General features: G+C 45.7%; 1 protein-coding gene across 6 annotated transcripts in view; it reads left to right on the top strand.

Moving 5' to 3' along the window:
- Positions 1–220: 220 nt before the first annotated feature.
- The window catches only part of DMTF1 (cyclin D binding myb like transcription factor 1), a 66,743-nt gene continuing 41,355 nt past the window's right edge, over positions 221–25,608 (top strand). For 2 of the 6 annotated variants that reach the window (XM_042859429.2, XM_042859428.2), the window contains exons 1-4: positions 247–378; positions 15,883–15,999; positions 17,338–17,460; positions 25,009–25,103. In XM_042859429.2, coding sequence (XP_042715363.2) covers positions 15,891–15,999; positions 17,338–17,460; positions 25,009–25,103 — 327 coding nt within the window. In that variant the 5' untranslated portion in view covers positions 247–378; positions 15,883–15,890. Of the gene's footprint in view, positions 379–15,882; positions 16,000–17,337; positions 17,461–25,008; positions 25,104–25,608 lie in introns of those variants that run through there. The other 4 variants (XM_005304490.5, XM_065553480.1, XM_024108528.3 and 1 more) reach the window with 4 other exon arrangements.

The following is a 25,608-nucleotide window of genomic DNA, read 5'->3' as shown; positions in this document are numbered from 1 at the left end:
ATGGCAGTATGCGGGTAAAATAGACTAGGAGACATACAATTCTCCCCCAAGGAATAGGTTTGCTGTGTGAAAGGGGTCACCAGTACAAAAGTTTGAGAGCCACTGAGATAGAATCTCCCCTCAGCAGGGCACCCAGGTGGGGATGGTGTGACCTTTCTCGCGCTCTCCCCCAGGCCGCCCAGCTCCGTGAGCTTTGTGGCGCCGCGCCTTGGCGGAAGCCGGTGGGCGGGGCGGCGGAGGCTCTTCCGGCGGCTCGCTGGCTGCCTGCGCCCCGGCCCCGCTGCTGCCTCCCCCGCTCGCTGCCGCTCTCGGCGCCTCCATCCTGGTACTTCAGAGTCTCCATCCTGGTTTCTCAAGTGCCCGGACCCAAAACAGGAAGTAAGTGCGAGGGGACCCGCGGGCTGCCGGGGCCGGGAGCAGCCGGCTGCGGGGCGCGGCGCGGCGGGCGAGCCCGGTGGCGGGGCGGGAGCGGCTCAGCCCCCATCGCCCCCCTTGCGCTCACTGGCGGGGATAGGGAGCGGGGCGCGCCGCGGCCTCAGCTGCTGCCGCCGCAGCCGGGCGAGAAGAAGCGGCGGAGACAGGAAAATGGCGCCGGAGCTAGACTGGGACCAAATGGCGGCGCTGCCGGGCGGGGAGCAGCGGGAGCCTGGCCCGGGGGCAGAGGCGGTTCCCCCCTCACCCCCCCCCCCCCAGCAGGGAGTGTGGGGGAGCAGCCCCTCCCCCATGGGGCTGTAACTCCTCGCCAGGAGGGAGGAGCTGGTGCACATGTGGGCGTGATTGCTACGAGGGGGCGGGGGCGTGATTATTGCAACTACAAAACAGTGAAAATGGCGAAGCCGGTGAAATATAACATGAGCAATGCCAAGGGGTTTTAAAACGTATGGTCGTGAAAGCGGCCCAGAGGAGACTCATTGTGCGGGGGAGAGGCGCTTGTAAATTATTGTTCGCGCTTTAAAAAAAAATTGGTTTGGCCTTTTTCTTAGTTTTTTAAACCCATGTGTTTAAATGTTAAAAGCCCAGCTGCAAAGCATGAGTGATGTGTAACATTTCTCCTTTCCTGGGTCTGGTGTATTTAAAATGCATGGGCTTTTATTCTGGTAGGTGACATGATTTGGGATTGGGCTTATTTTGGCAGTGGGTGTTAGAGTAGGTTTCTGAAAGAGGAAATTTACAAAGTGAGGATTTTCACTTAAATATGGAAAATTGCGAGAACTTATTTTTTCAACTACCTTGATAGTTATGCATTAGCCGTACAACATAATGCATCCTGTTAGAACATATGTATCCCTGTTTTATGGAAGTAATTGTGCTTTGTTTTAGTTGTGTAATGAGTTCTGGCTATGATGATGCATAATAAATAAATTCACGGTAAATGCAAGTATATTCCTCACCCAGCATCTCATTAAGCAATTCAAAGAAACTACAGCAAATTATACTGTACACTGACAGAGAGTTACTGAAATTTTAGTTCCCAGTTAGAAGTAGATAAGGACATTCATATAACCTGATAAAGGTTATTTATTGACAAACTTACTGACAATGTAATGTGTAGTTTGATATATTAACAACATTCAGGTAATAATCTTACAAACATGAAAGATGTGGCGAAGTGTCTTCATAACAAAGTAAAAAGATACAGATTGACAATGACTTTGCCATATAGATGAAGATAACTGTAACAAAAAAACACTGGAGTTTGGATGGCATATGCCATCTGAACTTTATAAATATAAAAACCCTTTCTTCTTTGTAAACATTTGTGTTGTCAACTAAAATCAAATTATTTATAGTTGGTACTGTAAATAATAGGACTATCAGCTGAATCAGTAATACCCCACAGAGGTGTGGATTTTGCAACAGTTATAAGGGCTGGAACCTGAAACTGGCTTCCTGCAGAGACAGTTGTAGGATCAGGGCTGAAATATTAACCATTTGTGTCAATATTTCAACATAGGTCACAGCACTCTTCTTATTTATAGAAGTTAATTCGTATGTTCAGCTATGCCTCTCAAAGCATTAGAGCTATGGCTTTCCATTATAATTACAGTAGGTATAATACTGAACAACTTTTCATATTTCATAATACATTAATATTTGCCAGTGTATCTAAAGGTGAAGAGACAATTTTGAACATTAATAAAGAGATGGAATTTAAATGCTTTTTCTTTAGTGTTTATTAGTGTATACCAATCTATCAAGCTTTTTATCCACACCTATCCCAGTAGTTTTTGAGAACCTCAGAAATGGCCTGTGGTCCAGTTTTCCATTGTTCCATATGACGGATGAAGGTATGCTCTCCACTTCATATTGCATTGGTTGAATAAAACTGTACGGGCACACCAGTACATCTTGTCATCTACATCATAAGAGCGGCCATATTGGGTCAGACCAATAGTCCATCTAGCCCAGTATCTTGTCTTCCGATGGTGGCCAATGCCAGGTGCTTCAGAGGGAGTGAATAGAACAGGTAATCGTCAAGTGATCCATCCCTGTCGCCCGTTCCCAACTTTTGGCACCATCCCTGCCATCCTGACTAATAGCTTTTTCGAACCCTTCTATAGTCTTGGCCTTCACAATAGCCTCAGGTAAAGAGATCCATGGGTTCACTGTGTGTTGTCTGAAGAAATACTTGCTTTTGTTTGTTTTAAACCTGCTGCCTATTAATTTCATTTGGTGATACCTAGTTTTTGTGTTAGGAAAAGGAGTAAATACTTCCTTATTTACTTTCTCCACACCTGTCATGATTGTGTAGACCTCTATCATGTGTCTCTTTTCCAAGCTGAAAAGTCCCAGTTTTGTTAATATCTCCTCATATTGATAATTCATCTCTTCTCATTCCTTCTTTGACTTCATGAAGTTGTCAATGCATGCTGGTGTAAATGAGAACAGTTTGTTCCAACGTGTGTCTACTGTACCTTCTATCTCTTATGATAACCCATCTGTATAAATGTTTGCTATAAATGTTGCTTTTGAACTCAGTCGACTTCATTTAAAATAATTTAAAATAAATCGTGACATAGACTGAATTTCCATAGAAAACCTCTTACGTGGCATCTGTGTGTTTGGGCTGATTTTTTCCCCCCTTTAGCAGCTATTTAAGATTTCTTTGTGACAGATTTTTTTGAATGTGAAATACTTAACTGCTGGGTCTAATTTTGCTGTTACTGCAACATATGCTATTTGGAAAACCAGAAGCAGCCATTGTGAGCGAGAAGTCATCTTGTTTATGAAATAACTTCCAAATGTGTGCCAGGTGACCAGTGAAACCTGCTGATTATGACTGTATATGTATTTATTAACTTACTGACTTTTTAATGAAAACACATTCAGAACACCTCAAAAGAGTTGATATAGCTTTAAAGTACAAGGTGTTGTAGTTTGTGTTATAATAAGGGCTGTCGATTAATCACAGTTAACTCACGCAATTAAAAAAAATTAATCACGATTAATCGCAGTTTTAATCAAACTGCTAAACAATAGAATACCAATTGAAATGTATTAAATATTTTTGGTTGTTTTTCTACATGTTCAAATATATCGATTTCGATTACAACATAGAATATAAAAATGAGGAGTCCTTTTAGCCCACAAAAGTTTATGTCCAAATAAATTTGTTAGTCTCTAAGATGCCACAAGGACTCCTCGTTGTTTTGGCTGATACAGACTAACACGGCTACCACTCAGAAACAGAATACAAAGTGTAAAGTGCTCACTTCATATTTTTATTACAAATATTTGCACTGTTAAAATGATCATGTGCCAGCAATGCCCCTCTGCCATGTACATTGGCCAAACTGGAGAGCCTCTACGCAAAAGAATAAATGGACACAAATCAGACATCAAGAATTATAACATTCAAAAAACAGTCGGAGAACACTTCAACCTCCCTGGTCACTCGCTTACAGACTTCAAAGTTGCAGTACTCCAGGAAAAAAACTTCAAAAACAGACTCCAACGAGAAACTGCAGAATTGGAATTTGCAAACTGGCCACCATTAAATTAGACCTGAATAAAGACTGGGAATGGATGGGGTCATTACACAAATAAAACCTATTTCCCCATGCTAATTTTTCCCCTACTGTTACTCGCACCTTCTTGTCAACTGTTTGAAATGGGCCATCTTGTTTATCACTACAAAAGTTTTTTTTCCTCCTCCTGATGATAGCCTATCTGAACGGATTACTCTTGTTATAGTTATTATGGCAACACCCATTTTTTCATGTCCTCTGTGTATATTATATATTGTCCTACTGTATTTTCCACTGCATGCATCCGATGAAGTGGGTTTTAGCCCACGAAAGCTTATGCTCAAATAAATTTGTTAGTCTCGAAGGTGCTACAAGTACTCCTTGTTCTTTTTAAAAGAAATATCATTTTTCAATTCACCTCATACAAGTACTGTAGTGCTATCTCTATCGTGAAAGTGCAACTTACAAATAAACTTTTTTTGTTATATAACTCCACTCAAAACAAAACAATGTAAAACTTTAGAGCTTATAGTTTCACTCAGTCCTACTTCTTGTTTAGCCAATCACTAACAAGAGAAACAAATTTGTTTACATTTACGGGAGATAATGCTGCCCACTTCTTATTTACAATGTCATGTGAAAGTGAGAACAGGTTTTCACATGGCACTGTTGTAACTAGCATTGCAAGGTATTTACGTGCCAGATATGCTAAACGTTCATATACCTCTTCATGCCTCGGCCACCATTCCAGAGGAAGTGCTTCCATGCTGATGACGCTTGTTTTAAAAAAAAAAAAAAAAAAAGGCATTCATTAAATTTGTGACTGAATTCCTTGGGGGAGAATTGTATGTCTCCTACTCTATTTTACCCACGTACTGCCATATATTTCATGTTATAACAGTCTCAGATGACGACCCAGCACATGTTTGTTTTAAGAATACTTTCACTGCAGATTTGACAAAACGCAAAGAGGTCAGCAGTGTGAGATTTCTAAAGATAGCTACAGCAATCGACCCAAGGTTTAAGAAGCTGAAGTGGCTTCTAAAATCTGAGAGGGATGAGGTGTGGAGCATGCTTTCAGAAGTCGTAAAAGAGCAACGCTTTGATGCGGAAACTACAGAACCCAACTACCAATAAAGAAAATCAACCTTCTGCTGGTGGCATCTGACTCAGATGATGAAAATGAACATGCATCGGATCATTATCAAGCAGAACCCATCATCTGCATGGACACATGTCCTCTGGAATGGTGGTTGAAGCATGAAGGGACATATGAATCTCTATCGCTTCTGGCACATAAATATCTTGCGACACCGGCTACAACAATGCCATGCGAACGCCTGTGACATTGTAAACAAGAAGCGCGCAGCATTATCTCCTACAAATCTAAACAAATTTGTTTGGGCAATTGGCTGAACAAGAAGTAGGACTGAATGGACTTGTAGGCGCTAAAGTTTTACATTGTTTGTTTTATTTTGGATTCTAGTAACTTTTTTTGTAGATGATTCAACATTTGTAAGTTCAACTTTCATGAAAATGAGATTACACTACAGTACTTGTATTAGATTAATTGAAAAATACAATTTTTTTTTAGAGTGCAAATATTTTAGTCATAAATATAAGTGAGCACTGTACACTTGGTATTCTGTGTTGTAATTGAAATCAATATATTTGAAAATGTACAAAACATCCAAAAATATTTAAATAAATGGTATTCTATTATTATTAATCACATGATTTTTTTAATTGCGTGATTAATTTTTTTAATCGCTTGACAGCCCTACTTATAATCTTGGTTACAATGGTGATAGTCTTGAATAACTACACTGATGTCCTATCGATTCCAATGTCGTTGCTCCAGTTTAATTTCACTGTATCTAAGAGTAAGAAATCAAACTTTAAAAAGGAATACATTTTTACCCAGTGAAATTAGCAGTGTGGATCCATTGAAAAAGGACCCATTTGTGGCACTTGACAGGGAGGACTAGATCTGAAATCAAGTTAGTAGGTAGAGAGCAATTGCCACTGCTTTGTTCATTTGCTGCTTAATATTTCTTCTTAAATTAGTTCAGACTAAGCATTAGATCCAATAATGAGTGCATAAAAACAGTTTCCATAGAACTTGCTTTAGTCCCAGTACAGTTACATAGTGCAATCTCATGACTGAGGGCTGTTCCACACTAAGCCCCCAGTTCGAACTAAGATACGCAACTTCAGCTACGTGAATAACGTAGCTGAAGTCGAAGTATCTTAGTTCGAACTTAAAGGTATTTACCGCAGGTCCACACGCGGCAGGCAGGCTCCCCCATCAACTCCGCCTACTCCTCTTGCGGAGTAGGATTACCGGCGTCGAGGGCGAGCACTTCCGGGATCGATTTATCACGTCTAGACAAGACGCGATAAATCGATCCCAGAAGATCGATTGCTTGCCACCGAACCAGTATAGATGTACCCAGAGAGCACTATAGAACTTTTGTTACTGAAAATCACAGTTTACAATTTTGATAATTTAATGTAAAATCAGCATTGTCAGAGATGAGGGGAACCCTCTGTACACCTCATAATTTTCTGAAATAGGTTAATATTACTGCACTGTGTAGTTTCAGCAAAAAACACGAGGAGTCCTTGTGGCACGTTAGAGACTAACAAATTTATTTGGGCATAAGCTTTCGTGGGCTAGAACGAATCAGATGCATGGATTGAAAAATACAGGAGCAGGTATAAATACATGAACGGATGGGAGTTGCCTTAACAAGTGTGAGGTCCTAGCTACTATGAACAATAATCCCTGAATCTTTACTATCCATATTAAGAAAAAAACATTAAAACAGTCTGCCCATAAGCATTGTTTAACCCACACAATGTGTTCGGTTTCATACAGAATTCTGTTGAAATCCCATATGATTTTTAATTTACAGCAAAGATTGTTCAGGTGCACTTCCTAACAAAGCAATCCATAAAAATGTAGGAAATCACTCATTTAGGGAACATTAGGATCCAAACCATTCACATACTATCTGTCTTCACAACCACTCATAATAAATATTCACACTATTCCCCTTAATATAATGTTCGGGGGATAATCTTCTAGTACAAACCTACACCCTTCCACATAGCACACACCATCAAACACAATATGTACTCAGATTTCTTAAGTTTGTTTATGGAGCATGCATAAAAGGATGAGCAGTGTAGCAAACTGTATGAGAGACTAAAAAAGTTGTTTTGGAAATAGGGAAATTGTATGTTGGTAACGTCAAAATTGTAGATTATCAGAAATAATGATAGGGCCATGATTGTTTGTGTATTTGACTTTTTTGAGTAAATGGATTGTGGATGGAAGTCGTTTTTGTGTTGGAAGAGATTTATGTTGCGTGTGTGCTGAAGGAACCTTAACTGTGGTGTAGTGCCAATGGTAAGATTCAACAGTCGTCATTTGATAAATTGAAGACCTCCAGGAGGAATGTTTTCCCTGCAATCAGTATCAATGAAGTCTTCGTTAGAGAGCTCCTGTAGCAGCTCTCTGCACTCTGCTGTGTTCTGTATAAGAATGGTAGTCTGTCAGTGAATTGTCTGTTGGGGTCATTATTCAATTATAATGTACCCATTCCTATAGTATCTGAGAATATCAAACAGAGGAACTTAGCCTAAGGTTTAAAAAAGTAGTCATTAAAGTTCTGAAAGCTGTTTATTAAATAAACAATTTTTCAGAATTGTTTAATCTTGAATTTCTGTTAAATTAGCTACCTCATGCCTGTGGGTATGTACACACTTGCACTCTATTGTCTCTGTCTAAATGTACATACAGGAACTCCTCACTTAACGTTATAGTTATGTTCCTGAAAAATGCGACTTTAAGCAAAATGATGTTAAGTGAATCCAATTTCCCCATAAGAATTAATGTAAATGGGGGGATTAGGTTCCAGGGAAAAAATTTTCACCAGACAAAAGACTAACCACACACACACACGCACACACAGTATAAGTTTTAAACAAACAATTTAATACTGGTACACAGTGATGATGATTGTGAAGTTTGGTTGAGGTGGAGGAGTTAGAGGGTGGGATATTTTCCAGGGAATGCATCACTGCTAAATGAACTAGCAATTGACTGAACCCTAAAGGGTTAACTCTCACACTCAGAGGCAGCAGGAAAGGAGGAAGGGCAGACAGAGACACATACCCTGTGTGTGAGAAAAATGCGCATTTCCCCTTTAAGTAGCTGACCCCAGGCTTAAGTACACTGCCTTGTTAATTAAATCAGCTTGCTGAGATCTCCTGAGACAGCAGCTACTGCCTAGAAGCTCCCTCTGTAGTGTGTTTCTCCCCTCCCCCCTGTTCTATGGAAGATGGGGTAAGCGGGGTGCAGGAGCAGGGGGGAGGGGACTTTTCACCAACATCAATGTGGGCTGTCTGGGAAGGGTTCATGACGCTCGCGTCTTCAGGAACACTAATCTGTTTAAATGGCTGCAGCAAGGGACTTACTTCCCGGACCAGAAAATAACCATTGGGGATGTTGAAATACCAATAGTTATTCTTGGGGACCCAGCCTACCCCTTAATGCCATGGCTCATGAAGCCATATACAGGCAGCCTGGACAGGAGTCAGGAGCTGGTAAACTACAGGCTGAGCAAGTGCAGAATGGTGGTAGAATGTGCATTTGGCCGTTTAAAAGGTTGCTGGCGATCGTTACTGACTCGGTCAGACCTCAGCCAAACCAATATCCCCATTGTTATTGCTGCTTGCTGTGTGCTCCACAATCTCTGTGAAAGTAAGGGGGAGACCTTTATGGCAGGGGAGGAGGCTGAGGCAAATCTCCTGGCTGCTGATTACGCACAGCCAGACACCAGGGCGATTAGAAGAGCACACCAGGAAGCGCTGCGCATCAGAGAAGCTTTGAAAACCAGTTTCATGACTGGCCAGGCTACAGTGTGAAATTTCTGTTTGTTTCTCCTTCATGAAAACCCGCCCCCTTTATTGACTCATTCTCTGTAAGGAACCCACCCTCCCCCTTCCCCCAGCTTGCTTTCAAAGGAAATAAAGTCACTATCCTTTAAAAATCATTTATTCTTTATTAATTGATTATAAAAAGAGGGAGAGAACCCAAGTGGGATTTGGGAGGAGGATCGGCGGGAAGGAAAAGGCCACTAAAAAAAGGTTAAAAAAATGACCGCCTTTTGCTTGGGCTGTCCACTGGGGTGGAATGGGAGGGTGTACGGAGCCTCCTTCTCCCCTCCCCCCCCCCCCCCCCGCGTTCTTACACGTCTGGGTGAGGAGGCTATGGAACATGGGGAGAGGGGTTATACAGGGGCTGTAGCAGCACTCTGTTATCCTGCTGCCGTTCCTGAAGCTCCACCAGACGCCGGAGCATGTCTGTTTGCTCACGCAGCAGCCCCAGCGTTGCATCCTGCCTACTCTGATCTTCCTGCCGCCACCTCTCATCTCGAGTGTCCCTCATGTCCTCATGTTGGTCCCTCCTGTCCTCACGTTCACTGGCTTCTTTCCTATACTTTGAAACCGTGTCCTTCCACTCATTCAGATGAGCTCTTTCATTGCGGGTGGATTCCATGATTTCCGCGAACATCTCGTCTCGCATCTTCTTTTTCCGACGCCTTATCTGAGATAGCCTTCGGGACAGAGGAGGGAGGCTTGAAAAATTTGCAGCTGCTGGAGGGAGGGAAAAAAGGAGAGAATTTGTAAAAAAGATACATTTTACAGAACAATGCTTATACTTTTTCACGGTGACCAACACTATTCACATTACGTAGCACATGTGATTTCTGCGCAAGGTTGCATTTTGCCTCTTAATATTGAGTGCCTGTGGCTTTGCTGCTAGAGATCACAGACGCAGGTCCGGGCAACAGAATTCGGCTTGCATGCGGCCATGGTAAGCCATTGTCTTTTGGCTTCTGCGCCCTCCTTTCCCATATACCAAGCAAAGCCCGTTGAGTGCTGCGGTTTTCCTGTTAACCTTCAGCAGCAGAAAACAAACTAAGTCCCTCCCCCCCCCCCCCCCCCCATCCAATTCTCTGGGATGATACCCACCGCGTGGCTGGTATCAGGGAAGATCCTTGCTAGCCAAACCCGAAAAGCTCAGGGCCAATTTCCGCCCCCCCTGCGCTTGGCTAACTGCAGGAAAGGATTTCTTTTCAGCCACAGGCAAACAGCCCAGTAGGAATGGCCACCTCTGTCCCCTTAATTAAATTCCCGTATTTCAACCAGGTTACCATGAGTGATATCTCTCTCCTGAGGATTACACAGCGAGATAAAGAACGGATGTTGCTTGAATGCCAGCAAACACCGGGACCATATGCTGCCAGGCTTTGTCATGCAATGATACCAGATTACTTGCTACTAGCATGGCGTGGTCAAGTGTCCTACCATGGAGGATGGAATAAGGCTGCACTGCCCAGAAACCTTGTGGCAAGGCTTTTGGAGTACCTCCAGGACAGCTTCATGGAGATGTCCCTGGAGGATTTCCGCTCCATCCCCAGACACGTTAACAGACTTTTCCAGTAGCTGTACTGGCCGCGAATGCATCCCAAGTCTTCAGGGCAAAGTAATCATTAAAAAACGCTTGCTTTTAAAACGAGTTTTATATTTTAAAAGGTAAACTCACCTGAGGTCCCTTCCATGGGGTCAGGGTCTTGGATACTGGCTTGGGAGGGTACTTCAGTCAGGCTGAGAAAAAGATCCTGGCTGTTGGGGAGAACGGAGTGCTGTGTGCTCTCCGCAAGCTCGTCCTCCTCCTCCTCTTCCCCGTCCGCAGAATCCTCAGGTGTAGCTGATGAGATTACCCCTGCCTCGGAATCCACGGTTAGAGGTGGGGTAGTGGTGGCGGCCCCCCATAGAACTGCATGCAGCTTGGCGTAGAAGTGGCATGTCCGCGGCTCTGACCCGGAGCGACCGTTTTCCTCCTTTGTTTTTTGATAGGCTTGTCTGAGCTCCTTGACTTTCACGTGGCACTGATCTGAGTCCCTATTGTGGCCTCTCTCCATCATGCCCTTGGAGATTTTTTTCAGAAGTTTTGGCATTTCGTCTTTTCAAACGAAGTTCTGCTAGCACTGAATCCTCTCCCCATATAGCGATCAGATCCAGCACCTCCCGTACGGTCCATGCTGGTGCTCTTTTTCGATTATCGGCCTGCATGGTTACCTGTGCTGATGAGCTATCTGTGGTCACCTGTGCTCTCCACGCTGGGCAAACAGGAAATAAAATTCAAATGTTCGCGGGGCTTTTCCTGTCTACCTGGACAGTGCATCCGAGTTCAGATTGCTGTCCAAAGCGGTCACAATGGTGCACTGTGGGATAGCTCCCAGAGGCCAAGACCATCGAATTGCGGCCACACTAACCCTAATTCGAAATGACAATATCGATTTTGGCGCTACTCCGCTCGTCGGGGTGGAGTACAGAAATGGATTTTAAGAGCCCTTTATTTCGAAATAAATGGCTTCGTTGTGTGGATGGGTGCAGGGTTAATTCGATTTAACGCTGCTAAATCCAAATTAAAGTCATAGTGTAGACCAGGCCATTGTTGCTGCTGCATAGCCATGAAAGATGAAGCAACAGTGGAGAGAAAGTGTCTGTCTCCTGTCTCTGCTTACCTTGGTGAAGTTCCATTTCTTGAGGACTGTTGCGTTGGAAGGCTGTACCCCACTCCAAGATATTTCTTTCTTTCTCCTCCCCCACCTTCCAGACCTTCAGCTTGCTAGCTTCTCAAACACCTTCTCTACAATTTTTCAGTAGCTTTACTGAGACAATAATGCTAACTGCTCTGCATTCTCAACAATTACTCTGTACTACCAAAGTTATATTGCCAACTTAGGAGCCTACCCCCATGCCAAAATGTCTCAGAGAGATCTTTCCACTGCACTCTAACCAGTCCTAAATGCCCGTGGGAAAGGAAGGGCAGCAGGGCAGAGGAAAGCTCTGCTGTCAGATCTCTTTATTCGGTTTTCATTGTGGATGCCTACAATAAAAACCCTGTCCTATATTTCCCAGCATTTATAGTGCTAGAACTTCCTCCCCCTCCAAGATCAATAAAAATGAGCCTTTAGTGAAATACATGGTTGAAATTTGCTTTTATAAACAAGTTTGTCTCATCTGTCTTCCACACTGTAGTGGGATCCAGTGAAGTCCTGGAAGGAAAAACAGCAGACGTCAGAGAGAGAGAGAGAGTGTGTGTGTGTGTGTGTGTGAGAGAGAGAGATTGGGGGGGAAATAATCATACGCTAATGGCTGCTAAATAAGGATGCTTCATTTCAAGACACTTTTCCGTGAGAATTGTAACTGCAACACTCCCATGTGATTCTTTGCCCGTTGAAAACTGTCTAGAAAGCCTTGCATCTGAAGAAGTGAGGTTCTTACCCACGAAAGCTTATGCTCCCAATACTTCTGTTAGTCTTAAAGGTGCCACAGGACCCTCTGTTGCTTTTTAGAAAGTACAAATGTGCTGTGGCAATAAAGGGTCCTATTCTCCCTTCCATCAAAAGAACAAGTGAGGAATTTTCCTTTGCTTGCCCACTTCTCAAACATTAAACTAAAGAATCAAGGTTCAAGTCTAAAGAAGATATAGTCCACCTATTAGTAAAACATGTTGAATATTTCTCAATCTCCACGTGGGCTAAGGATGCATGTTCCAGTCCCTTAAAATCGAGAACATAACTTTTTCAACAAATACTGCTTGCAGTTTAGTTTGCTCTAGGTCAGGGGTCGGCAACCTTTCAGAAGTGGTGTGCCAAGTCTTCATTTATTCACTCTAATTTAAGGTTTCGCGTGCCAGAAATACATTTTAACGTTTTTAGAAGGTCTCTTTCTATAAGTCTATAATATAGAACTAAACAATTGTTGTATGTAAAGTAAATAAGGTTTTTAAAATGTTTAAGAAGCTTCATTTAAAATTAAATTAAAATGCAGAGCCCCCCGGACTGGTGGCCAGGACCCAAGCAGCGTGCCACTGAAAATCAGCTCACGTGCTGCCTTCGGCACACATGCCATAGGTTGCCTATCCCTGCTCTAGGTTATCAACAACATTCAGAATTCTCACCATAATGAAGAGATAACAAAATTTCATCCTAGGAAGCAATCATCATTACCCATATTTTAAATGGCTGGTTGCTTTAAATTGGAATCCCTCCAACAAGCACCAGAATTGACTTGCATGATTTGTGATGCTTTCTAAGATGATGAATTCATTCTAAATGCCAACAGTGGTCTTATTCTCTCTAGTAATTACAGCAGTTGCTGACAGTCTTCAGTAACTAATTAGACAAAATGATTCTATCTAAAATAATAGGAGTTTTTTGCCAAAGCAATACCACTCAAGGAACATTATCAATTTAAAATGTAGATTGTAAATTCCGTATGGTAGGGGCTATCTGTTGTGACAGACCCAGACCAGTGGGGTACAGGAGTCTGGTAGAGGGGAAATAAACTGGTCACTGGATGAGTAGTTTTCTGTTCCCTGAGTGACCAGAGCAGGGGCTGCACTAGAGTAATCAGGAACCTGCTAGAACCAATTAAGGCAGGCAGGCTAATTAGGACACCTGGAGCCAATTAAGAAGAAGCTGCTAGAATCAATTAAGGCAGGCTAATCAGGGCACCTGGGTTTTAAAAAGGAGCTCACTTCAGTTTGTGGTGTGAGTGTGAGGAGCTGGGAGCAAGAGGCGCAAGGAGCTGAGAGTGAGAAGGTGTGCTGCTGGAGGACTGAAGAGCACAAGCGTTATCAGACACCAGGAGGAAGGTCTTGTGGTGAGAATAAGGAAGGTGTTTGGAGGAGGCCATGGGGAAGTAGCCTAGGGAGTTGTAGCTGTCATGCAGCTGTTACAGGAGGCACTATAGACAGCTGCAGTCCATAGGGTCCTGGGCTGGAACATGGAGTAGAGGGTGGGCCCGGGTTCCCCCTAAACCTCCCAATTGACCTGGACTGTGGGTTCTTCCAGAGGGGAAGGTCTCTGGGCTGTTCCCCAACCCACATGGTGAATCTCTGAGGCAAGAAAATCCGCCAATAAGTGCAGGACCCACCAAGATAGAGGAGGAACTTTGTCACACTGTATAGACCCTAGCACAATGGGACCCTGGCCTGGTTGGGATCATCTGTAGGAGTTACTGTCAATAATAACCACTTATAAAACATGAGTTAAAAGTTGTTGCCGGTACTATACTGCCCCGTGACCCTTTTTCAGTGTTTTGGTTTTAAAATAACATTTTCTAGGTTTAAAAAAAAAAATATTTTTCTGTCTACTGTTGCTGTGTGGAAGAGCCACTCACAAAAAGGAGGGGCGGGCGCTGGATGGGAAATGGTGGCATCCTCCTTCCAGAGGCAGGTGTGGTCTTATTTAACATCCTAACTAAAGATCTGGAAGCTAACGTAAACAAACCATTAATAAAATTCTCAGATGAAAAATTTCACCAGTAGTAGAGAGGGCAAAGAAGTAATATAAAAAAGACTTTGAAGACCTTAGAAACATGGGCAGAGAGAGTAAGAGATTTGAAAAAAATGAAAGGTAATACATCTAGTGAAGAAGAATCCAAAACCATGGTATGGTATGTAGTGGGATAGAGAAACCTGAGAAGCAGCTGCAAGAGACCAGGGGCTGTTAATGGACAGCAAATTCATCCTTCAGTACTCCATAGTAACCAAAGAGGCCAGTGCATCTTTGGCTGCATATGCAGATCTATATTGTAGATAAGAGAGGTAATTGTCCTTCCTAGTACTGGTCTGGTATGACCACAGCTGAAATATTGCATTTATTTCTGGGCACTACGTTACCAGAAAGATATGGACAAACTGGAAGGACTTCAGAGAAGAGCAACAGAAAGAAATGATCACAGGCCTAAAAGGGTTTGCTTATGAGGAAGGATTAAGGCTCCAATCCTTCAAAGATTTACACACACAACTAACTTTAAGCACGTGAATACATCTTTGTAGTACTGAGGCCTTGAAAAAAGCCAATTGCATATAGCTTGGCTAAGCAATGCCTAAGGAGAATAATGTGACAGTCTATGCATGATTGAAGGGTGTAAACTTTAAGGAAGAAGAGGAATTATTATTATTATTATTATTATTATATGTAAAAAGCAACAGAGGGTCCTGTGGCACCTTTGAGACTAACAGAAGTACTTCTGTTAGTCTCAAAGGTGCCACAGGACCCTCTGTTGCTTTTTACAGATTCAGACTAACGCGGCTACCCCTCTGATATTATTATATGGCAGATTGGGATATGAATAGGAGTAATAGAATGAAATTAAGAAAGTGAAAATCTGTACCTGTGTATCAGTACTTACTGACAGTCAGATGTATTGTGGAATAGTCCCCTAAAGGAAGTACTGGAAGCCCAGTTGAGACTTCTTAAATTCAGTGGGATGAAGTAGTAGCAAATGCACTGTAGGGAACAGTCATGCACTGGTAGGAAGATGGACTAAATGATCTGCTAGGTCCTTTTATTTCTAATACTTGTGATTCTTCCGATGTTTCAAACTAAATACTCTCTATTTAAATTAATAAAAAAGTCACTTAGGAAGCTTATGCAGAACCTAACTTCCCTTCTGAAAATGGCAGATGCACCTAAATTGTGAAGTTGGGCTCCTGTGTGCATATTTTAGGCACCTAGATAGCTTTGAAATGTTCTTATAATTTATAAAAATGTATATGACAAATGTACAGGAAAGCAGTTGTGTTGTGGAATAGTGTTTAAGCACGGATGAAAAGTCAAGTCAGGAATATTTTTCAAGCCTCAACTTGCTCAGGCCATACAATGAGTTCGTGTCAGAGCAAGGATAGAACCCAGGTCTCCTGACTCCCAGGTCCCTAGAGGAGTTTTGTACTACTCATTAAATGCAAGAGAAATAATATGTCGTACATTGAAAGTAGGAGTCTGCTCAAAGAAGACTTAATTTTTTTTCTTCTGTTCAGGTTTGAGTATGAGCACAGTTGAAGAAGAGTCTGACACAGTGACAGTAGAAACCGTGAACTCTGTGACTTTGACCCAGGACACCGAAGGGAACCTTATACTTCATTGCCCCCAGAATGGTATAGAGAATTATCCCAGTGTTTGTATTCTCTCTCTCTTATTGGTTCTATTTATTTTGAAACCCTTTTCAATCTCCCTCTCCACCTGTGTCCCTCCAAGTGAGATGTTATCAGCTGGATTGTCTTTGCTGTCCATGCTGAGGTTCTGTCTGCTTTGGTCTAGTGCAGGACATTTTGTGTTCTAGGACCTCCCTTTCTCAGGATTCCCTTTAGCTGTCTTTAAAGCTCTGTGTAAGACCTTTCCTTTCAGATAACATTTTTCTTGGGTATGTTGTCCTGCTTGTTGTCATCAAGTTTTCCCTTCAGTTGACTTGATTTTTTTTAAGTGGCTGGTTCCTGGGCCATTGACTCTGTTGTTAGTTATTTCCTGAAACTAGTACAGCATCTCATACACCTTTAACTGGTGCATTATAAAAACAACATTTTAAAAATACAGATCTTGACTTCTTTTGGTCACACTGGATTATTAACATCTATTTTATAATTTTACAAATCTACCGGTATACACTTTAATCCTACAGAGAATTTACATACTTGTTTAACTTTAAGCACATGAGTAGCTGATTGACTTCAGTGGGACTACTCACATTCCTGGAGTTGAGCACCAGCATGGTTATTCGCAGCCTCAGGGGCTTGCTTTGCTTCTGAGAGGATTCAAATGTTGAGACCACAAGGGACCATTGTGATCTTCTAATCTGGCCTCTTGAACAACACAGGCTTTAGGACAGGGGTCGGCAATCTTTCAGAATTGGTGTGCCGAGTCTTCATTTATTCACTCTAATTTAAGGTTTCGCGTGCCAGTAATACATTTTAACGTTTTTAGAAGGTCTCTTTCTATAAGTCTGTAATATATAACTAAACTATTGTTGTATGTAAAGTAAAGAAGGTTTTTAAAATGTTTAAGAAGCTTCATTTAAAATTAGATTAAAATGCAGAGCCCCCTGGACCAGTGGCCAGGACCCAGGCAGTGTGAGTGCCACTGAAAATCAGCTCATGTGCCGCCTTTGGCACGCGTGCTGTAGGTTCCCTACCCCTGCTTTAGGACTTCCCTGGATTAATTGCTGTTTGAACTAGAATATATCTTTTTAAAAAACATCCAATCTTGATTTTAAAATTTCCAGTGACAAACAATCCTCTGGTAAGCTGTTACAATGGCTAATCACCCACACTATTAACATGGTTTAGCAAGAGTGAGGTTCAATTTAGATAGGAAAGAGAACACTTGAATGAGAGCACTGAGCAAGCTTTCACATATTTGTTTTTAGCTTCAACAATGTTTGGTCAACAAAAGGTTCATTATGTTAATAGAAAGGGCTCTGGATGTGTTTTTGTTACTAGAAGCTGATGAAGTAGACTCAGAAGACAGCACTGAACCTCCACACAAGAGACTTTGCTTATCATCAGAGGATGATCAGAGTATTGATGATTCCACTCCATGCATTTCTGTTGTTGCAGTTCCAAGTAAGTCACTGAACACTAATCAAAGTGCATATTATACACCTCTACCTCGATATAACGCTGTCCTCGGGAGCCAAAAAATCTTACCGCATTATAGGTGAAACTGCGTTATATTGAACTTGCTTTGATCCACCGGAGTGCGCAACCCCGCCCCCCCAGAGCACTGCTTTACCACGTTCTATCTGAATTTGTGTTATATCGGGTCGCATTATATCGAGGTAGCAGTGCATTTATGTTCTGGCACTCTTGAAGCATTGAAAGACTTGCCAGAAACAGACAGGAGTGAAGGAGCTTCGTCACTGCCCTAAACGCCAGAGGCGTAATAGAAACATGATGATGACTCTTGGAGCAAAAAAAAATTAGCAATATTTTAGAACACTTTATTTTGTCAGTGTTTCTATCAATATTTTACACTTCTTCTTCGAGTGCTTGCTCATATCCATTCCATTAGGTGTGTGCGCGCGCCGCGTGCACGATCGTCGGAGAATTTTCTACCCTAGCAACACCGGCGGGTCGGCTGTGGAGCCCCCTAGAGTGGCGCCTTCATGGCGCTGAATATATACCCCAGCCGACCCGGCGCCCCCTCAGTTCCTTCTTACCGCCCCTGACGGTCGTTGGAACTGTGGAGCGCGGCGTAGCTGTTCTCCACTCTCCCTAGCTTATTCAGTCATTCACAGTTATAGTTATAGTTCTAGTTGTTTATAGTTAAATAGTTGGTTATTCACTTGTTAATAGTTGTTATATAGTTAAAGGGGATTAAGGGGGTTGTCTCCCCCTTTTTCCCCCGGCCGCGTGGCCGGGCTCATGCCCAAGGCTCCCGGCTTCAAGCAGTGCGCCTCCTGCGCTAAGCCTATGCCAACGAGTGACCCGCACGACTCGTGTCTGAAGTGCCTGGGAGAGTCCCATCAAACAGATAAGTGCAAGATCTGTAAGGCCTTCAGACCGAGGACCAAGAAGGAGCGGGACTTTCGGCTCCGGCAACTCCTTATGGAGGCGGCACTTAGCCCGGACGCTCCATCAGCGCGTCAGGCCCCGGCACCTAGCACCTCGGTGCGCAGTGCCCCGGCGGCACCGACCATTCCGACCACGCGAGTGGCGTCGGACAAGCCTCCACGGCACCGGACCTCGTCGGCACCACAATCACAGCAAGTGCCTCGGCGCCGTTCATTATCCCCGGGACATAAAAAATCCCATAAGACGGGGACCTCCGTGCCGAAGACGCCGGCTCCCCCAGTGCCGGGGGTAGAGCCGCGTCCGCCTGTGGAGCACCGGAAACAGGTGCCTCCAGCACCGTCGACTCCGGCTCCGAGGCCGTTGAGTCCGGTGCAGACAGGGTCACCACCGCGACCGGCGGTGATACAGTGCCTCCCGTCGACCCCAGAGACCTTCGCGACGGCGAGAGACTTGATCGCTCTCACGGAGCCGGCACCGCCCCAACCACCGGCACCGCCAGCACCGTTGACTCGTCCGGTCCAATCTAGGGGGAAACCTGCCTTGATGCGCCCTCCATCGCAGGGGCTAGAACCACGGCACCGGTCGAGGTCCCGAAGCAGGTCCCCACGCCGCTCGCAGTCCCGGCGCCGGATATCACCTCGGCACCGGTCGTACTCGCGGCCAAGATCATCGTCGCGGCACCGCTCTACGTCTCGGCACCGCTATGATCGTCGGCACCGATCAACATCGAGACGTAGTTCTCGGCACCGATACGATCGACGCTCGACGTCGAGAGGCCGCTCCCGGCACCGGGCCTACTCCAGGTCATCGTCCAGGTCCAGATCCGACTCCCGGCACCGGCGAGGTCATCGGCACCGATCGCCGGCACCGCGTAGAGATAGAACATCTCCGGACCGGCACCGTGTGGCACCGCATCCCACGGGATTCGTCTCGGCGCACTCGGCACCGCCATGGCCATCGAGATCGGTGTCTCGCTCCTCTGAGGACTTATCGAGATCGGCATACCCCCCTCAGGGGCAAGCCGAGGAGCAAGACATAGGCCATTGGCAGGAGGTAGCAGAGGACCCTGCTCATGGCCCATCTCACTGGTCGTTCTGGACCCCGTGGGCGTACCATCAGGCGCAAGGGGCTCCAATAACTTCAACCTCTCGCTCGGGTCACTCCGATAGAAGGGCCCCAGAGTCCACCATCTCTCGCCCTCCGCCAGGGGGCATGGAGGCTTCCGTGTCCGCACCACCTGACGTCCTGGACCCAAGGGCAGGTGATGCTCCGGCCCAGGAGCAGGGAGACCAGGACCCTCCCTTGGATCCCTTGCCACCGGAGGCATCTTCCTCTTCCTCTCCGGATGAGGCAGTGGCGGGCACGTCGTGCACAGGTCCACCCCCAATAGATCTTCGGGCTCATCAGGACCTCTTACGTAGGGTGGCCCGTAATATGGACCTACAGGCGGAGGAGATAGTGGAGGTGCAGGACCCCATTGTAAATATCCTCGCGGCGGATGCCCCATCAAGAGTGGCGTTACCCCTGATCCGCACGATCCAGGCTAATGCAAATACGATATGGCAAACTCCTGCCTCCATCCCACCCACAGCGAGAGGGGTGGAAAGAAAGTACTTTGTCCCCTCCAAAGACTACGAGTACTTGTATACCCATTCCCAGCCGTGTTCACTGGTGGTGTCATCAGTGAATGCAAGGGAGCGCCACGGTCAACAGGCCGCAGCGCCCAAATCGAAGGAGGCTAAGCGCCTCGATTTGTTTGGCCGTAAAGTTTATTCAGCCGGAGGGCTGCAACTTAGAGCGGCTAACCAGCAGGCGCTCCTGAGCCGCTACAACTTTAATTCCTGGAACTCTATGGGGAAGTTCAAGGAATTGGTTCCCCAAGAGTCCAGGGAGGAGTTTGGGGCCTTGGTAGAGGAGGGTAAGAAGGTGGCTCGGACCTCCTTACAGGCCTCCTTGGACATAGCGGACTCGGCTGCGAGAACCCTGGCTTCGGGCATCGCTATGCGAAGGACCTCCTGGCTCCAAGTTTCGGGTTTGCCCCCTGAATTGCAACAAACCCTGCAGGATTTGCCCTTTGAAGGACAGGGGTTGTTCTCGGAGAAGACGGACTCTCGCCTGCAGAGCCTCAAGGACTCCAGGACAATCATGCGCTCCCTGGGGATGCATGTTGCGGGTCCTCAGCGCAGGCCATTTAGGCCTCAGCCTCAGCGCTTCTACCCTCCCCCCCCCCACCTCGTCAGAGACAGGACTCTGCCCGGAGGCGAGGGCGAGGTGGTAGACGAAGGTGGACCGGCCCTCAACCCAGTCAGAACCAAGGGCCACCAAGGCCACCCGCAGGCCCCAGGCAGAACTTTTGAAGGTGCGGTCGAGGACGGCGCCCCAGTCATCCCCCAGGATCCAGCCCCCTCCTTTCGGGATCGCCTCTCCCACTTCCACCGTGTTTGGTCCCTTATAACTTCGGACCGTTGGGTCCTTCGCACGGTGGAGAGGGGATACGCTATCCAGTTTTCTTCAATCCCCCCCTCCCACCCCCCTTCCCCGTCCCTCTTCAGGGACCCTTCTCACGAGCAACTTCTTATACAGGAGGTTTCCACGCTCTTTGCTATGGGGGCCATAGAGGAGGTTCCATTAGAGTTAAGGGGCAGGGGATTTTATTCCCGTTACTTCCTGATCCCCAAGTCCAAAGGAGGTCTGCGACCCATCTTGGACTTGCGCGGACTCAACAAATTCGTAGTAAAGTTGAAGTTCCGCATGGTCTCTCTGGGGGCCATTATCCCTTCCCTCGATCCTGGAGACTGGTTCGCCGCCCTCGACATGAAAGACGCATACTTTCATATCGCAATTTACCCGCCTCACAGACGCTTCCTGCGATTCGTGGTAAGCAAAGTGCACTATCAATTTGCAGTCCTTCCCTTCGGCCTATCCTCGGCCCCAAGAGTGTTCACGAAATGTATGGCTGTCGTGGCAGCGTACCTTCGTCGGCAAGGGATACAGGTGTTCCCGTACCTAGACGACTGGCTGGTACGCGGTCGCACCAAAGAGCAAGTTCGAGCTCACGTCCACATAATAGTGCACACATTCAACGAGTTGGGCATCCTACTCAACAAGGACAAATCCACTCTAGAACCTACCCAGAGAATAGAATTCATCGGCGCAGTCCTAGACTCCAGACGTGCACAAGCCATCCTGCCAGACAACCGCTTTTGTACCATCACGAGCCTCATTCAAGGGCTCAAGGCCTTCCCAACTACCACGGTGAGGTCGTGCCTCACCCTGCTGGGTCACATGGCTTCCTGCACGTACGTAACCAGGCATGCCAGACTTCGGCTTCGCCCACTCCAGACCTGGGTGTCATCGATATACCGCCCACATCGGGACAGCCTGAACATGGTGGTCACGGTCCCGAACTCGGTCCTGACCTCCCTCACCTGGTGGCTAGATCACAATGTGGTTTGCGAGGGGATGCCATTTCACGCCCCACAACCCTCTCTGCACCTGGTCACAGACGCTTCATCTCTGGGTTGGGGCGCCCATCTCAACGAACACCATACCCAGGGCCTGTGGACTGCATCCCAGCTAGCCCTGCACATCAATGTTCGGGAACTGATGGCGGTGCGCCTGGCGTGCCAGGCATTTCTCAATCTCCTACGTGGCCGCTGTGTGTTAGTTCTCATCGACAACACCACGGCCATGTTTTACATCAACAAGCAAGGAGGAGCACGTTAGTCAATTCTATGCCAAGAGGCCATTCGCCTGTGGGACTTCTGCATCGCCCACTCAATCCATCTCACGGCATCGTTCCTCCCTGGAGTCCAGAACACTTTAGCGGACCGACTCAGCAGGTCCTTTCAGACGCACGAGTGGTCTATCCGTCCGGACATCATACATTCCGTTTTCCAGAAGTGGGGGTTTCCCCAGATAGACCTGTTTGCATCTCGAGACAACAGGAAGTGCCACGTGTTCTGCTCCCTGCAAGGTCGAGCTCCGGGCTCCCTCTCGGATGCGTTTCTCCTTCCCTGGAAAGACCACCTGTTTTATGCCTTCCCTCCGTTTCCTCTGGTCCACAAGGTACTGCTCAAATTGCGCAGAGACCAGGCACAGGTAATTCTGGTCGCTCCAGCATGGCCGAGACAACATTGGTACACCGCACTGTTGGAACTCTCGGTTCAAACACCGATCCCGCTTCCATTATGTCCAGATCTCATCTCTCAGGACCACGGCCGGCTGCGTCACCCCGACCTGCAATCTCTTCACCTCACGGCGTGGCTGCTTCATGGTTCACCCAGGCAGAGCAACAATGCTCACTCTCGGTCCAACAGATTCTGTTGAGCAGTAGGAAGCCCTCAACACGAGCCACGTACTCAGCCAAGTGGAAGCGGTTCTCCTGTTGGTGCGAACAACGAGCCACGTCCCCGTTACAGGCACCTATTCCTCTCATATTGGAATATCTCCTCTCCCTAAAACAGCAAGGGTTGGCGATATCTTCAATTAGAGTTCACCTGGCCGCTATATCAGCCTTCCACCCAGGAGAACTCGCGTCCTCGGTATTCTCTAACCCGATGGTCGTTAGATTCCTCAAGGGCTTAGACCGAATGTACCCACAACAACGTCAGCCCGTTCCGACGTGGGACCTCAACCTGGTTCTCTCCAAGCTCACAGGTCCTCCATTCGAGCCACTGGCCACCTGTTCACTTTTGTACCTATCCTGGAAGACAGCCTTCCTCGTAGCCATCACCTCAGCAAGGCGCGTTTCTGAACTCAGGGCGCTTACATCCGAGCCCCCTTACACAGTTTTCCATAAGGATAAAGTGCAGCTTCGTCCACATCCTGCCTTTCTCCCTAAGGTGGTTTCTCCATTTCATATCAACCAGGATATATTTCTCCCGGTCTTTCATCCTAAACCACATGCTACTCGCCAGGATCAACGTTTGCATTCTCTGGACGTACGCAGGGCCCTGGCTTTCTATATTGACCGCACAAGGCACTTTAGAAAGACGACGCAACTCTTCGTTGCAGTGGCCGACCGAATGAAAGGCTCACTGGTCTCCTCACAACGCCTATCCTCCTGGATTACGTCTTGCATCCGGACTTGCTATGGCCTGGCAGGTGTCTCAGCACCGCACCTCACCGCTCACTCCACGAGGGCCCAAGCTTCCTCGACGGCTTTCCTGGCGCAAGTTCCGATCCAGGACATTTGTAGAGCTGCGGTTTGGTCATCAGTCCACACATTTACAGCTCACTATGCCCTAGTGCAGCAGTCCAGGGACGATGCTGCCTTCGGATCAGCGGTTTTGCACACAGCAATGTCTCACTCCGACCCCACCACCTAAGTTGGGCTTGGGAGTCACCTAATGGAATGGATATGAGCAAGCACTCGAAGAAGAAAAGACGGTTACTCACCGTTGTAACTGTTTTTCTTCGAGATGTGTTGCTCATATCCATTCCAAACCCGCCCCCCTTCACTGTCGGAGTAGCCGGCAAGAAGGAACTGAGGGGGCGCCGGGTCGGCTGGGGTATATATTCAGCGCCATGAAGGCGCCACTCTAGGGGCTCCACAGCCGACCCGCCGGTGTTGCTAGGGTAGAAAATTCTCCGACGATCGTGCACGCGGCGCGCGCACACACCTAATGGAATGGATATGAGCAACACATCTCGAAGAACAACAGTTACAACGGTGAGTAACCGTCTTTTTTGTATCACCCTTAACCCCCATAAGTCATAGAACGCTTTACAACAAGCTGTATATATACAGTATCAATGAAGTAAACCCAGCTGTTGGATAGAGAGTAGCAACCAACTAGCATACTGTACCACTCGAGTAGGCAGAGTTGGGAGGACACCAACGCAAACACTCTGCTCTTATTAAAAGAGTACAGGATCTTTATGTCCAAACAGAACAGTTGGGCTTTCCATGTTTGAGGTCATATCTGAAAGATCCACACATATGCAGAGAACTGTGTGGTGCTTGAGTTATTTACCACAGTATGATAGAGAATTGAATCAAGCTTGCCAGGGTTTGAACCTGTGGTTCTAGTGAGTCTGGGTATTCCGAAACACTAAAGTCTCTACTCATTTGCTCTACTTTCTGTCCGGTTTGTATGAAGTAAAGCATTTAGAACTTTGTTGGGACTTTAGAGTGTTGCATTTGTAAAAATATCAATTAATAATGTTGGAGTTACAGGAAAAATAAGCTTTAAAAGTTGCTGCCAACTGGTTCGAAAGTTGTACACTAATAGTCATTGGAGAGTAATGAAAACAAAATATAGAACAGAAAAAGAAACCTTCACATTGTGCTGTTTGCACCCAGTTATTTAAAACTAATTTTATTTTTTGTTTCACATTCAGTTTACAACATGAATCTACCAAAAGGTGGTAGATGTCCTAGTTGTATATGTCCTGGTTTTAAAATCCTTATTTGAACTTCGTAAAGCAAAGTATTAGCAAGCATCTTAGTGTTTTTACCAAGCCAAAAAATCAGTGTCAGAGCACAGCTTTATTCAGATTTGCAGACCAGGTACTGTGTTGTGTAAATCCTGTACTCTACATATCAAATATTCCAGGAAAAAAAACTACGCTACTAATTTACATGTTTTGAAGTTTCAGAAAATGATCAGAGCTTTGAGGTGACCATGACTGCTACCACTGAGGTAGCAGATGATGAGATTAATGAAGGAACTGTTACTCAGATCCAGGTATGGTAAAGCTTCAGGCTTGGTCCAAGGGCTTTTAATTAACTTGCCTCTGCGTATTCATATTCAATTAAGAAGCAAAAGTTTTGATTAAATGGGCACTGCGTGTCCTGTTAGTGAAACTGACCTACAGTGACACTGGTCTTGTTTGGAAGATTCTGTCCAATAAAAATACATTTTAATTTTTCAAAGGAAAACATGATTTGGTGAAATTTTCTGTACACGGATTGGTGCACTAAGTTATGACAGGTGTAGCACAACTGCTTTGATTTGTTTTAGAGAGAGCCATATAGAAAGATGAGATGGCTGGGCTTTTAAATTTACCACTACTGCAGGTGGTGGTGTTCAGGGGAAAATAAGTTTTACAATCCTTATGGTAAAACCTTTCAGGTAGTACCATTGTCAAGAGAAAGAAAGGTTTAAGCCTAAAAATACTCAGCTTTCATACAGCACACTTCACATTAAAAAGCGACTTAGACGTTAGGCCCAATCCTTTCTCCACTGAAGT

Source organism: Chrysemys picta, chromosome 1 (genome assembly GCF_011386835.1).
Source record: "Chrysemys picta bellii isolate R12L10 chromosome 1, ASM1138683v2, whole genome shotgun sequence".
NCBI lineage: Eukaryota > Metazoa > Chordata > Testudines > Emydidae > Chrysemys > Chrysemys picta.
This window is presented reverse-complemented; position numbering and strand designations above follow the sequence as displayed.